At 37.0% G+C, this 16,073-nt stretch overlaps 1 protein-coding gene across 3 annotated transcripts in view; it reads right to left on the minus strand.

The window, feature by feature from the left end:
* NINJA (Putative interactor of JAZ) overlaps positions 1–16,073 on the minus strand; it is a 133,932-nt gene that overhangs the window by 100,943 nt on the left and 16,916 nt on the right. For all 3 annotated transcript variants that reach the window (XR_016355548.1, XM_089797797.1, XM_089797796.1), the window contains exon 2: positions 6,780–8,113. Coding sequence is in view for 2 of the 3 variants with exons in the window: in XM_089797797.1 (XP_089653923.1) it covers positions 6,780–8,052 (1,273 nt within the window). In the remaining variant the exon portion in view is untranslated. The remainder of the gene's footprint in view (positions 1–6,779; positions 8,114–16,073) is intronic.

Consider the following 16,073-nt stretch of genomic DNA (forward strand, 5'->3'; position numbering starts at 1 on the left):
CTTATTTCAATACCTTTCCCTTTACTCTTCACCTATTTAAAGGAGTGAGCTCATTGTATATTTTCATCTTTTGTTTTGTAAAGAAGACCGTGCTAAGATCTTGTGTCTTGAAAACTTTTTGTTTCTTGGTGCAAATGTTTTGAATTGAATAGAAGCGGCAAGAGTTTCCAAACTTTGTATTGTGAACCTTGAGATTAATTGGTGTATTCTTACATTGCATTGATAGATCTTTCTTTAATTCAGTTTATAATTTCTCTTGTGTAAATCATTCCAGCATTAGACTCAGGTTCTTAAAGACTTTGTGTTTCAAGAGAAAGGACCCTTATAGATAGTTGTGGTTGCACTTACTTAGAGCTGAAGACTTTGGGCTTCAGTTGTGAGTGTTTTAATTAAGTTTGAGAGTGTCCAGTAAGAAACTTTGTGCCTTATTGATTATTCTAATTGAATCCTAATTTGGGATTATCGTAGAAGACTTTGGGATCCTATACTTATTCCACAAAATATAAAAGTAGATTGTTGTCCTTGGAGTTGTTCTTACATCAACCCTTGAGCCACTGGAATTATCATAGCAATAGATATCTACCTTTTGTTGAGTTGAAGAGTTATTGTTGAGTATGAATCATTACTGAAAAAGAGGAATTGATTAAGAAGAACCATCCTTTGTTAATTTCAGTTAGGTCTCTGTTGAAGCCACTTACAGCAATAAGGGAACCTCCCCTATAGCTGATGGGAAAGAGAAATTTCATAAGATGTTACCTAATGTTACAGTTTCATATGCTATAGTTTTAGCGACTTACAAAACTTTTAGCCGACAAATATCATATATACAGCTTTTCAGTTTGCAAATACAAAACATCAATATAGCCCATAGATTGCATGTTTATGTACTTATGTGGAAACTTCTTTACAAATATACACCAATCCTTGGTGTAACACATCTATGTTGTCGGTTGAATATTAAACATGTACCTAAATGCATTTTCTAATTAACTGTCGGCTGACCCAAAAACAAATAGAAGATAATTGCATCATGTGAAGTCCGATCCACAAATCATGTCAATAATAACTCCAAGGGTATGCACTGCCAATGATCATATACAACAATACCAATAGATGTAAGAAAGTAATTGATGTAGATAAGCTTTGCGCCAATATCGATAGCTCCAGAATAGTGACATCAATAACAACCAAAACTGGAAGGCTGACGAGATGCACAATTCATTTCCAGAATTCTCATTCAGGCCGTAGAGATGGTAGGTAGTGAGACTGTGATCCAGGTAATTACAAACAATGCAATAAATTGTAGGGGTGCAAGTGCTTTGGTTGAGACCTATATGACCATATTTTTTGGATACCATGCATCATTAACTCCCTCAATTTGGTTATGCAACAAATTGGCATTCAAATAGATTGGGGGTAACAAATATACCAAGAGGGAGAGGAGTACAGATCTTTGTATAGATCTTCAGATCACTCTCAAAATTGGAGTTGATGAATGTAAATTGTAATAGCTAAATTTTATTTATTTGTTTGATTTAATAAATTTTGACATATTCAATTATCAAATTGTATATAGCTTAGCTTAATATTTATTGACATATTTCTATTAACTTGCTTAGGTTGTGGAGACCGAATTCGCATCTCATACCATTGTTATGAGACAACTTGTCAAGGTGCAAGGGGCATTAATCCAAATGATTGTTTCCAACCAATGGGGTGTATGGAAGGCTTCACATTTAGAGAGGGCCCAAAAGGTCAAGGCATTGGCCTTGGACGACAATTGGTGGGCTCATGTGCAATTTGCATTGGATTACCAAGTCTATCATGACTATGCTCTACTTGGCTGATACAAACAAACCTTGTTTAGGGGATGTCTATGGTGGCATGGACACAATGGTAGAGAAGGTAAAACTTGCCAAACAAACACATGAGAATGACCCTATAGAATGTGAAGCCTTATGCAATAAGGTAAAAACAATCATCCATCATCGTTGGGAAAAGATGACCACCCCATTGCACCTCTTTGCATATGGCCTATCTCCAAGGTACTATAGCAACATGATACTTCTGCTAGATAGAGTTGCACCACAAAGCTTTTGAAAGACTCTTCCAAGATGAAGAAATGCACACAAAAATTAGGACAAAATTTGGCACAAAAATTTTGATTATCTACCTTAAGAGTAAGTCCAATTGCAATAAGGGACCAAAACAACATCAGAGCTATCACATGGTGGTACCTCTATGGTCCACCATTTAAGCATCTACAACCTCTTGCAATCAAGGTCCTCTCAAAAGTAAGTTTTATTTGGTTTTTTGTTTACCACTTGTATTCTACGATTAGTGCTTGCTTTTCATTTTTATGAATAATTTTTTCAAAACTGTTTAGGTTGTATTCTACTTTTCAATGAAATTGGAATACATACAGCTTTATCACTCAGTGAAGCATAGCTGGATGGGCTCAAAAAAAGACAAAGACTTGCTTTACATTCAAACTAGCTTGTGTTTTTTGTCACCAAAGGAGGATCACTATAACATAGGGGCAGCCAAGCTTTGGGATGTAGCCCCTGAGTGTGCCAACTTGGATGCGATGGTTCGGGATTTTTCTCACCTCACTGCAATCACAGCTGATGATGATGATGATGATACAAGTGGAACTACTTTGGGTTCATATGATCTTGAACTTGCAGCAGTTGGAGATGATGAGGATTTTTTGAGAATCCTGATGACTCTAATTAGTGAATCTTGAATCTTGATTGATGAACATTGAATCAAGAACCAAATTTTGATTTTGTAATTGTAATGATTTTCTGATTCCCATTGGAATCGTAAACATAAACGCATATGATATGGCTTATTAGTTATTTCAATTTGAGTATCTATGAACCATCAATTGACATCTAATATTTATCTTGATCAATGATGAAGTACCATACTATCAAATGATTTAGTTTTGTATATTTCTTGAATTTCATTGCATATATACACACACATATGCACGCATCAAAACACTCCAAAGAAAATTGTGCACCAAATTCTTGCACCCACATCCACATCCAAATCAGCAACTTAGTTTATTAGTGTAAGCAATACATAGAGTGGAAAAGTTACATTTATAGTACTTATCCATTGCACATCTTTTTTTAACTACTTTTTTAAGTACTAAATGCATGTGTCCCGACCCTTCACCATTTCGACCCTTCAATAGAGTCATGGCCTTTCATTATTACAACCCTCTTGAAAGAGTCACAACCCTTCATCATTAATACCATTTGATAGAGTCACTTACTTATTTCCATCTCACTCCTTTCTTCTTACATTAATCCTTCTTTAATTCTAATGCTCCCCTCTTTTTTTCCTCCTCGTCTCTTTTCAAATGAACTTTTCATTTTATATCTCTTGACCTTTCATTAAACATAATTTGCTTGTTATTATATTTTATTTTATTTTATTATTATTTATTTTGATATTTTAATTTTATTATTATTATTTATATTTAAATCTTTTCTCAGAAAGAAGACATCACATCACTACCCTCTCATAAAATAAATTAGGTCCCAAATACTACCACAAATTGTTATGGGGAATATGGCTGAAAAAGAATGCCAAAATTTTCAAAGACAAATCGAAGAAGTGAGATTCCATGTATCGAAAAAATTGTCACTATACCATGGAGAATGTTTTGATTGCCAAACACATGAAGCTAAAGTTCAACCTTTTGAAAGTGAACTCAAAGTTGGTAGGAATTAAGGTCCTGATCTTTTACATTGTCACTGAGTCAAATAGGGAGAAGAGAAAAGGTGCTAAATGAAAAAGCCCAAGCTGTAAATGAATTTGGCTTAACTACAATAGAGCTCGTAAGGGTAATCCTCGATCTGTCACTTGTGGCGAAAGCTTAAGGGACAACAGTGATCACTTTGTTGCTCCCTTTTCTGATAGTCTTGGGTGTCAAACTAATCAAGTTGCTGAGAAAATGGCTGCTTTTTGAGGAATCGTAATTGCTAATGAGCTCAATATCCGTCAATTGGTCATTGAAGGAGATTCCTTTATGGTCACCAATTGTTTGAAGACAATACCCTCACCACTTTAGAACATTTGTAACACTGTAAAAGACTCTGCAATTCCTTAAGTTGTTAGAAAGGTCATTATCTCATGTATGTATAGAGAAGGCAAAGGCATCATTAACAAGGGTCAACCTTGGGGTGAAGATATATGGATTGAAATGCTGGAAAGAATGTTTTCCTTCTTGTTGAAAAGGGGGAAGGCATAACCAAGGAAATGGATGAATGCTATTAAACCCGTGATTTCTGCTCATTATGTAGCAATAATAACTCCCACAAAGAAAAGACCAAAGTGGTTACCTTGCTAGATATGCTATGATTACCTGGCACTTGGACAAATCTTTTTCCCACTAATAATATATGTTCCTTCATTTCATATTTTCATAATCACTATATCTATTTGGTAGAATGGCAAAGTTCTAGAGAACTCTCTTGTCATTGCCTGGTGGAATTCTTCTCGTTCACCCTTCCTAAGCTTTTAAGAGAGAAAGGACATTTTCCTTAGGTTATTCACCACAGGTGGTGACTGCCAATGTATCAAACCTTTGTTTCGCAATTAGATTGGGAGAATATTACCATTTGGAACATCTTACGTAGAAGAAGACGAACTCCTTTCATGGAATACATTAACAGGTCTGATCCTGTAGTTAGTAGGAATTTACCATATCTTCGAAAGATATAGTGGTTTCAGCAAGGGGGATCAACTTCAAGGTGATAGGAGGCATTGTGGTAGCAACTGGCCTACCCATGAAAGAATTGAGAATCCACAAGGTCACTAAATCAAAAAACAAAGAACACGTGGATACTATCCTTAGAGGTAGGAGGAGACTTGTGAAATTCAAGGTCAGCTACTTTTTGAGGCCTACTCCAAAGCATGGAATGACATAAGTATCACCCTGATAACAAATTTTACCTTAGAAGCCCATTAAAACAGCATATTCTTATATCACTTCTCTTTTTTTAATCATAAATGGCTAATCAGTTTTCCTTTTTATATTCTTACGCCCTTGAACAGTCTGCTTAGGATGTTGTAATTGGGAATACCAACCTTCCCCTCTATCAAAGCCTTTAAAAAACTAAAGGCACCCCCACTCAAAACTATAAAATGGGTCCAAGTCATTGACCAAGACAAGTCCGTAGAGGCTTCGTTAGGCTATAATTTTGTTGCTTCCAATCCTTGCACTAATCCTATCCCTATGCTTCCAATGGTCAAAATGTATATCTGCAATTGATCCCTTGAATTTTGGTCCAAGGAATCCTGCTACCTCTGGTGGCCAACCTTTGCCCTGCTCCTAACTCCCTATTTTCTTTTGTGTCTCTCTTGACCTTTTATTAAACATAATTGACTTGTAATATATTTCATTATTATTTATTTGTTTATTTTGATACTTTAATTTATTATTATTTATTATTAAATACTCTTTCAGAAAGGGGACTTACATGTCAAAGGGGCCTGGCCAGCAGAGAGCAAGGTCAAGAATACAGCGATGCATAGACCTAGTTTAAATGTATTTATGAGCTTATCATAATTTTGATTAGCATAGGTGCAACGAATGAGTAGGTGGGTCACAGGTTCAGCATCTTGCCCCAAAGCCAACACATGCTGGGAATCATAAAACCTCTCTTTGTTAAGCAATCCCCAGTCACGATCTTGTTTCGACAAGTTGACCTTTGGCAGAAGAGAGTGGTTTCAAATAGGTGTCATTTGAAAAGATCTAAGCGCAAAGCAAGAAAAGAATTGTATCCTAAAGAAAAACTGTAGTTCCTGGAAGAAGAGGCCATCCACACCATCTCATCCTCCCTTTCAATTGAATAATGTGGGATCCTTTGGTTCTCTCAATCAGGTCTTCAACAGCCAGCCAATTTGAATGTCTATAGTGGAAGAAAAAGGTACTTCCCAATCTTGCCACTCCTATCTTTTGTCCAGTGATCAGCCACTTCAAGACCAACCTGAATGATTAAGTCTGGCCTGATTGAGTAACAATGATCATAATCATTAAATGAGGTTCTTTGTAGCCAAATATAATTCTTGGTTCCCGTGATCGGGCCTTCAACAGCCAGCCAATCTGAATGACTATAGTAGGAGCAAAAATACTTTCAAGTCTTGCCAGGCACAATCGTAGACACTGCTGTAAACTTATAAGGTATTTTAAGGGGTTAGGGAGACTGGCGTTCTCAATTGTCATTACTATTTTCTGCACAGACTAGTCTCTGGTCAAGGAGAATGGTAGGGTAAGGTCTTATTAATCTTATGTGTTTCATAATTTATTGCATGAAGGAGTTCATTATTATCCTGGCATTGTTAAAGAGAATTATAATACAATTATAATGATTACTGTTTCAGAAATCTCAAAATTAATGAGAAAAATACATATTTCAAATTTGTGGGGTACACTCCCATTTACTTTCACTCCCTCCCTCTCTATGTGAACAGGATAATTTTATTTGTTAAAAAAACATCAGTTTTCTTGTTTTTTCTTTTTTTTTAAATTTTCGTTTGTGCATTTTGTGTCCCCAATAATATTCCAAGGAAATGGAAACTTTTTTTATCTTTTGGCATGCCATCATAATATAGAAATCAAAAGAAAACCGAAATTGGTAGAAATACCGCAGCTACAAGACAAGCATGTGATTCGTGCCCATACTCAAATACATACAGTAACAAAATTGAAAGTTCGAGATAATATTTAATAATTATTAAAGGGAGATATTTCTATTCACCTTGAGAACTTTTTGACTCATCATCTGCATGCTCTGAAGACTTCCTTGTGCCTCCAATAGTTTTTGAGCCAAACATAAGAGGTTGATGAGAATGAGAAACTGACACCCAAGATGGTGGTGTCTCAAGGGCTGGAAGATGGACTGGTGCATAAACAGGAGGTAGCTGAACACTAGTAGAATTTGCAGGATGAGCAGCAGATCTTTCTGGTCCATTTACTATTGGTGGTGCGAATTGCATTAGGTATGGCAATGAAAACCCAGATGAAAATGCAGCGCTGGGATTAGTAGCCATCTGAAATGAATGAGTGTAAGGTGCATGCCCCACTTTAAAGGATGGAAGAGAGTAGGGAAGTGATGTGCTTGCTATTGCAACAGGTGAAATAGATGATGTACTGTTATGTTCTTTATTTATGTCATTTCCAATAACCATGGTTCTTGTAATAGGCATTTGATTTTCATTTTTATCTGAAGCATCACTTACTGATGCCATGGGTTGTTTCATATTGTACTTTACAATAGGAGAAACTGTTCTTGACAAAGAAGCCTCTACTTCAGAATCTGCAGTGTCTTCATTCTCAGATGAGGAAGCCTCCTCAGCGTTTGCAGAAATGGGAGAGCTTTTCAAATGAGAAGGAATTCCTGATTTGGACTTATAATGTGGATCATCCCTATCGTCCTCTTTGTCACCTTTGGTCTGTTGCTTCTGTTCCTCAACAGTCATTTTCTGCTTTTTCCTTGCCTCCTGCCACTTTTCTTCAGCTGACTCTCCTGTGATTACTGGTTCCTGTACCTCAGATTGCTGTTTATATATTGCCATTCTATCTTGCTTATCTCTTTTCGATTTCTCTGTGTCTGCAGATGTTTTTTGTATAGAAGTTTCTCCAGTGAACCATGGCTCTCTAAACCCTGGGAACTGCACTTGATTCGCATGCAGTTCTGCTGAATTCTCAGTTTCCTTTGCAGCAGCATTTCCAAGATTCATCCAAAAACTCTGTTGTGCTGGAGGGACTGGCTCACTTAATTGCTTAACCTCACTATCCTCTTTGGCAGTGCTTCCACAAAGGTCAACTTTTACAAATGTATCTCCACTCATTTTTCCACTTTTCACCTGGTCGCCAGCTCCTTGTTCTGAATAAATCTCCTTCAAACCATCTTTAACCTTTGTTTTACAACCAGACCCTCCACAAGATAGACCCAAGCTGAGCTCAAGTCCACTATCATCATCCATATTGTCGGAAGAACCCATCTGATTACATTCTCTACCATCTCCCATTATTTTGCACTTCAAATTTTTATGAGTTGCTCAATTTACAGGCTAATTATTAATCAGGTGTCTGCAAAAATAAAATGTGGTAAAGTTGTCGTTTTCAATACTGAAACATGAATGCCAAGATCATCATGAAAGCAAACAGCTTAACTCATATCCATGAAAACCACATGCTATATATTTTTCATCCTGCAATCCTTGCTATTCTCAATACTGTTAAACATAACCTCCCTACTAACAGATAACTATACAATCCACGGATAAAACATTACAGTATACAGAACATTTGAGTTCAAAGCATTCTTAGAGCATATGCATATTAGAATCAAAAAGGACTGTGTCCAAGACACTGAAAATTCTAGCCAAAACTTTGAACTTAGGAATTATGGAAGGGATCACCCATTGTGCAAAAAGAAAATAGCTATACAATCCATGGATAAAAGATTACAGTATATAGAACATTTGAATTCAAAGCATCCATAGACCATATGCATATTAGAAGGGCAGCTAGACCCTTGGCAGGTGTTCCAGTGACGATACTCCCTCCGGGGCTGATCTCGGACGGCCGTACCTCCATCAATTGTTTAGTTCTCTACTGGATAGTTGAATGAAGCTGCTAGCCTGGAGGTAGGGGGATGGGGAGAAGGAAGGGACTAACTAAGGAAGGGCCATCAGGAGTAGAGCACTGGGTGGCCGGGTAACCAGTTGCCCATTAAAGGGACTCTGTGTCCAAGGCATTGAAAATTCTACCCAAAACTTTGAACTTAGGAATTAAAGGAAGGGATCACCTATTGTGCGAATAGAAAATGTGACTACAGGCAAACATGATTCAATTCCAATTTCCTCACTGCCCCTGCAGATTAGCATATAAAAGATCCCAGCATTAATCAGTTTTGTGCCTTAACTTGCAGTAAATAGATTTTTGACCCTCCAATGGATTATAAGGAAGTGGAGAATCGGAACAATTTAAATCAAAACCTATAGCTACCCAAAAAAAACAAATCCTTTGGTATGTGACTTGTAGTGCATTGAATCTTTTAGTATTTACACATTTTACAGGTCATCTCAACCACTATTAATACTTCAACCTAAAACCACTCACTTTCAATAATACACCTTTCTAAATGAAGGAAGAAGTGGCTGTGTATAAACCCACATAACTAACTCGCGGCCCCTAAACAGAAAAGACCAAATCATATGGTAAGGATTTGAATCCAAGATGTACCTTGTAAGAACCCATGTCCATGTGGTGTGGATCTCTCATCCTTTTTCCATATACAACAGGAAGATGAAAAGATAAGGAAACACAGAATAGAACAGATGAAAGTACAAAAACAAAGCAAATAAAAATTACACTGGTAACCAAATTGACAAAGCCTTGATAAGGCTACTTCACATGTGATTTCATGCCCAAGTCAGAGCTATTTATAGGATAATCCAGGTGTAATGTATACTATTAGGTTAAGATTGCAGCAAAACCCACAATGGGTTATCATTGTTGTAAGCTAAGTTACCTATTCTCTCCCCCCCACCCTGCATGTGAAAGTGGATGCGTCCAGAGCCAGAGCCGGATGCTCTCTGGAAGCGCATCCCAGGGCTGTGGATGTGTTCAGTTCATCCACAGTGCATCCACAGCCCTGTGATGCACTTCATGGGCACCTCCAGGAAGCATACCTGGGCATCCAGGTGGATTTTAAATAAAATACTGGCTGGTTAATATCTTGTCAATTATTTCTCTGCCAATGGAAGCAAATTGGTTGAGCATACGGTTTAGTTGCAGGTTCTCAACATTGAATCTGTTCCACACTGGGAGCATTTCATGCGAAAGCCTTGTTCCTAAATATCTCTTTTTTGTCAGAGCATTTCCAATTCTGTGGGCCTCAAATTTATCCTTCTAGTTATATCATATAATGAGTGTGGTGGAATAGTCTGCAAAAGAGTTGGGGAATATTTTAAAAATATTGCAGGCTATGATTCAGTTTTGTGGACAGCAGGTTCTACAGCTTCTACTGGTCTAAGTTATTCATCCAAGGAGGATGCCTTATACGACTATTGGGCACATATAATGCCCATGAATGACATTGAAACAGATATGAACAGCTGCATTTTAAATGAGGACGTCGAAATTACTCAAGTCCTTTGTTATTGTGATAAATTATTATTTATTTATATAATTATTTTAAAAACTCTTAAACCAGTTAACTATTTATGACAGATATAAATATGAATTTTCTGTCCAGAATATTAAACTATCATAAGTTTTATGTGAATAATATTAAACTATATTATTAAAAATTATGCATATATTTAGATATAATTTACATTTGATAGATGTATCAATCTTTTTATAATTATTTCAAATCCATTTAGCAATATTAAATTACTTTGATAATTTAGATATTTAATGAACTATCAATTGGCATTAAATACTTATCTTGATCAATGATGAAGTATCATACTATCAAATGATTTAATTCTGTATATTTCTTGTGTATATCTATAAACACACCCAGACTCATCCAAAACCCCCCAAAAAATTCACGCAGTCTTGCAACTGATTCTCGTACCCACATCGACATCCGCACCCAAATCAGCAACTTAGGTTATAAGTGATAAAGAATGATGTGATTAAGGAAACTTAAAACACATTTCAATGGATCCTAGCCATTTCCGTCTTATGTACTCAATATATTTGCAACATGAGAGAACAAATTCAGATTGGTCTGTGCATTCAAGTTATCTCTGATACCCTTGAATCCTTTACACTTTCCTTTTTTGTTACTTCTACCATGTTACTGATAAACTCTTCCTTTCAAAGAAGTACCAACTACTCCTAGGCATCTCTAGCAACATTGAGGAAAACCGAAAACGTAAACCAAAATCTCACCTGGGCTGCATCCATCTGGTATTAAAATATGGGATGAACAACCAATTGTCCAGTATCCACCTGATCCAAATTCCCCATAATTGCCACTTAAGCACCTCAACTAGGATCTGCTTATTCTATATATCTCTAGAATTCAAGTCCTCAATGACCAGCCAATTTTGACCCAAATCCAGAGATATAAAATTTGCACTCACTATAGCGCTATACCCCTCAAATCAAGGGGATTGCCCCCATAATCTACAAGCCAAAGTTACAACCAAAGTAAAGAGCACTAATGACAAGAACTGTAAGATGGAGATAAATATAGGACCTGGACATCATCCTAAACAAAACATACTCAATGTAAACCCATTGGATTTCAACAGATAGTTGTACCATTGACTCCATCAATAAGTGTTTGTGCATTTGAACAAATGTGAATTGTGTTTCAAAAGGCCATCTTTTAAAGTGGTTTAGACCTTGGAAGATCTTGCATTGAGATCTCAGATGGGATAAATTTACATTTGAACATATGTGAAATATGTCGAAAGCCATCTTTTAAAGTGGTTTAGACCTTGGAAAAACTTGCATTGAGAACTCAAAGAAGATAGAAGTCTATTTTTTTTATAAAGTGTGGCAATTTGTATCCAGTTCGACTGCAAAAGGAAATTTGATAGCAATTCTTTAAACTTGAAGGATTACTTGGAGTCGCACCCTCAAATGGATAGTAGAAGAAAGAATTGTATGTTATCCGAGAAAACTGTATTTGTTCTATGCTACCTATCTGCTTTGCCCCACAATTTCTAGAAATTTTACATGAACCTTGAAAAGCAGCAGCCATTTTGAGAGTTCCTGCTTGCATTTTCTGGGGTGCCTCTGTTCCCAGGTCCAGCTGCTTTCAAGTTTGCAACATCTTATGCGAGAATCTGAATTTTTTGGATTGCATTGCTATCGATATTGTGAATTATTCACTCTCTTAAAACACTTTCCCAATTAGATTATTCCGGACATTTCTGTACTCTTTATCTGCAAATCAACAATTGTTAGATGTCTAAATAGAACCTTCTGGGCAAGATTTCAGGATAGCTATGTTCTGATTCTCCTAATAAGGTCATTGGTATTGGTTGAGGGTCTAGTTCTAATGAGGAAAGCTAATATAGCTCTGACATCTTAATTGGTCTGCATAATGGAAAAGATAAGAACCCTTCTCTTTTACTTCAGACAAAGAGCTCTGAAAAAAGCAACATTGAATTTCAAGTGCAATATCTATTGTAAAAGACTTCTAAGCTGAGTCTTGCATAGAAAAGATGCATAATTAAGTTAATTAAATTAACTTTAATAATTCAAAACCAACACCTACGCCATCCAACTCAAAACTGCTGATGCACCTGGGCTAACTCGCAGTCTCATCCTAAAAAATAAGAGATTGTTTCTGAGCACCCAAAACGCCACACAAACATCCCAAAGGACCAAAAGGGCCACAAAACCCTTAGATGGACTCCCTATCCGCTGTATTAGCTTATGGACTCCCTACTGATGGGTTTACCTCTGCAAAAGATATTGACCTAGGAAATGGGGACATTACAGCTGTATATTTATTTAAATCTTCCAACAATGCAAGCTTCTTATTTTAGATCTTAAAGGAGCTAGTAGACAAGCTTGAGGCCTCAAACATTGTACAAGTGATCACAAATTTGGCTCATGTCTGTGAGTTAATATGATGGTGGAGGGTGCTTACAAGGACACTTTCCAAACTCCGTGTTGCTTAACAATGCATTGACAAACATAAGGAAGATGGATTGGTGAAGGCATAAGTGGAAAAAGAAAGAAATATGAAAATGTTCATTTGCAAACACCACTACTCATTCGCTCCCTTCAAGACCTTTTTGAGCAAGGAATTCCTCAAACTCGTAGAGAATAAATATGTTAGTTACTTCATTTTTCTAGCGAGGTTGTTTGCGTGCAAAAGCCTCTACAATTAATGATACTTTATGACTCAAGCAAAAGGATGAATAACTAGGGCCAAAGGCTCACCCAGCTATCCAAACCAGTGTTATGGGACTCGCCGAGTCATGCCAGGACTCTGCGAGTCCGAGGCAGAGTCCATGTTTCCGAGGCAATCTGCCTCTGGACTCGGACTCGGCCGAGTCCTGGCAGAGTCCACATGGACTCGCCGAGTCCAAGGACTCTAGTCCTGGGCGAGTCCAGAGCCCAGGACTCTGAATTTTTTTTTTTTTAAATTTAAAAAGATAGAGATTTCCGGAAGATGTTTTTTACAATGTATATGAATTCTGAAAATGATGTGGCATGTCAAGAATCTATTAAGAATTGAATTTTAAATCTTAAATCTTCAACTTTATATTATGTTATTCATTTTTTCTTTCAAAAGTTCGTTATTATACTTGTATGATTTTCCGAGTCCTTGCCGAGTCCTAGCCGAGTCCGAGTCCGAGTCGGATTTTGACTTTCCGAGTCAGAGGCGAGTCCGAGTCCCGTAACACTGATCCAAACTACCTCACAAGAGTTAACACAACAGAAGCAAACACAAAGAACAGAAACTTTTATTGATTTATCAAAATATCTTCATACATGCCTAGCTGTAAGGCCTTTAGGGTTACAGCCAATTATAAATACATTCACATTCAAACATCCAACTGGAAATTCGCACTTTCAGTTCTGCCCTCTAATCTTCTTCCCAAAAACTTACCTAACTCTAAGCCTAAACACTCTATATATACTTGCCAAAATGGCTCACAGATTATTCTAGAACATTACATAAGAGGAAGGCCGACCCAACAACGGTCTGGACGCATCCCAAGAAAATATCTTAACATAAATGTTGCAAACAAAATAAATCCCGCAAGTCGGCTCGCAGAAATCACGTCCAAATGCTGACACTCAGCATACATTGGGTAACTTAGCGAATGAAGAGTCACTTGGCGTACACTGGGTAACTCGGCGAATGAAGAGTCACTTCGCGTACACTAGGTAACTCAACGAATGAAGAGTCACTTGGCGTACACAAGTAACTTGGTGAATGAAGAGTCATTTGGCATACACTTGGCATACAATGGGTAACTTGGCGAATGAAAAGTCACTTGGCGTACACTAGGTAACTTGGTGAATGAAGAGTCACTTGGTGTACACTGGGTAACTCAGCGAATGAAGAGTCACTTGGCGTACACTGGGTAACTCGGCGAATCAAGAGTCACTTGGCGTACACTGGGTAACTCAGCGAATGAAGAGTCACTTGGCATACACTAGGTAACTCGACGAATGAAAAGTCACTTGGTGTACACTTGGTAACTTGTCGAATGAAGAGTCACTTGAAATACACTGGGTAACTCAGCATCCACATGCAAAATGAACAAAAATGAGCAGGATAACAAAGCAACCGAGGATGCTCCTACATCAAACAACTGGGGTTGAAAGAAATGATTCTCCTAAATCATTGAGATGTCACAATTTGAGCAGAAAAGTCACTTGGTGTACACTTGGTAACTCGTCGAATGAAGAGTCACTTGGAATACACTGGATAACTCAGCATCCACATGCAAAATGAACAAAAATGAGCAAGATAACAAAGCAACCCAGGATGCTCCTACATCAGACAACTGGGGTTGAAAGAAATGATTCTCCTAAATCATTGAGATGTCACAATTTGAGCGGAATCCAACTCAGATTGAGAAATCCATAAAGCATCTTCAATAAGCCTGTTCTTCCATTTTACCAAATATTCATAATAATTTTTCCTCTTGTGCTCCTACCAACTCTCTAATCCAATATCTGTTCAACTTCTTCAATCTGCTTCTTAAGATAATCTTCTAATACAACAACTTCATCATCTAACTCATGATACTTATAAAAATCAGCAATATTGAATATAGGAGATATATCCATGTCATTAGGTAACTCAACTTCATAAGCACTACCACTGTCAAACTTCTTCAAAATTTTACAAGGTCCAAATTTCTTCATCTTCAACTTACTATATGTTCCAACTAGGAACCTTCCTTTCTATAGATGAACCATCACCTCATCACCAACTTGAAAATCATAGTGTCTTCTAGACTAATCAGCATTCTTCTTATACTTCTGATTACTTTGTTCCAACCTCAACTTCACTTCCTTATGCAAAGACTCCATAAAATCAGCAAATTCTTCTCCTGCAGCGCTTTTCTTCACCAACATCTCTCAAATCTAATATACCTCTAGGATGCATTCCGGTAACAATCTCAAAAGGTGTCTTCCCTATACTCCTATTCATAGAATTATTATATGCAAATTCAACTTGTGCCAATACCATCTCCCAATTACTTGGCTTATTCCCAACTAAACATCTCAGCAAATTTTCCAAGCTTCTATTCACAACCTCTGTCTATTCATCTGTCTATGGATGGAATGTAGAACTGAACGTCAACTCAGTACTCATCTTCTTCTACAAAGTCTTCCAAAAATAACCAACAAACTTACTATCTCTGTCTGAAATAATACTTCTTGGTAATCCATGCAATCTCACAATCTCTTTAAAGAAAAGTTCAACAACATGCTCAGCATCTGATGTCTTCTTACATGGTATGAAATGAGCCATCTTAGAAAATTTGTCCACTACAACAAATATAGAATCATACCCCTTCACTATCTTAGGCAATCCAAGAACAAAATCCATACTGATGTCAGTCCAAGGTTTCTCAGAAACAGTAATACATGTATACAAACCAGTATTTTGACTCACTCCCTTTGCAACTTGACAAACTCCGCAACTCTTTACAAATTTCTGAACATCCTTATAGATTTATGGCCAATAATACTTCTCTTTCAGCAAACTCAATGTCTTATCAATTCCAAAATGTCTAACTAATCCACCACTATGCTTTTCTTTAATCAGATTCAACCTCATAGGACTTCTAGGAATACACAACTGAATACCTTTGAACAACATACCTTCTTGAATGAAATATTCATCATACTTACTTATGTGGTCTGTCAGATTTGGTGCTTTGCACTCTCTCTACGCATCAGAAAAATCAGGATCAGCATCATACAATTCTTTCATTTTATCAAAACCAAGAACTTCAACCTTCATTTCAGTCAACAAAGAACGTCTTCTACTTAATGCATCAGCAACTCTATTAGTAACTCCACTCTTATGCTTGATCAC

This window comes from Cupressus sempervirens, chromosome 8 (genome assembly GCF_028749045.1).
Source record: "Cupressus sempervirens isolate cs-2001-9-10 chromosome 8, ASM2874904v1, whole genome shotgun sequence".
Lineage (NCBI taxonomy): Eukaryota > Viridiplantae > Streptophyta > Pinopsida > Cupressales > Cupressaceae > Cupressus > Cupressus sempervirens.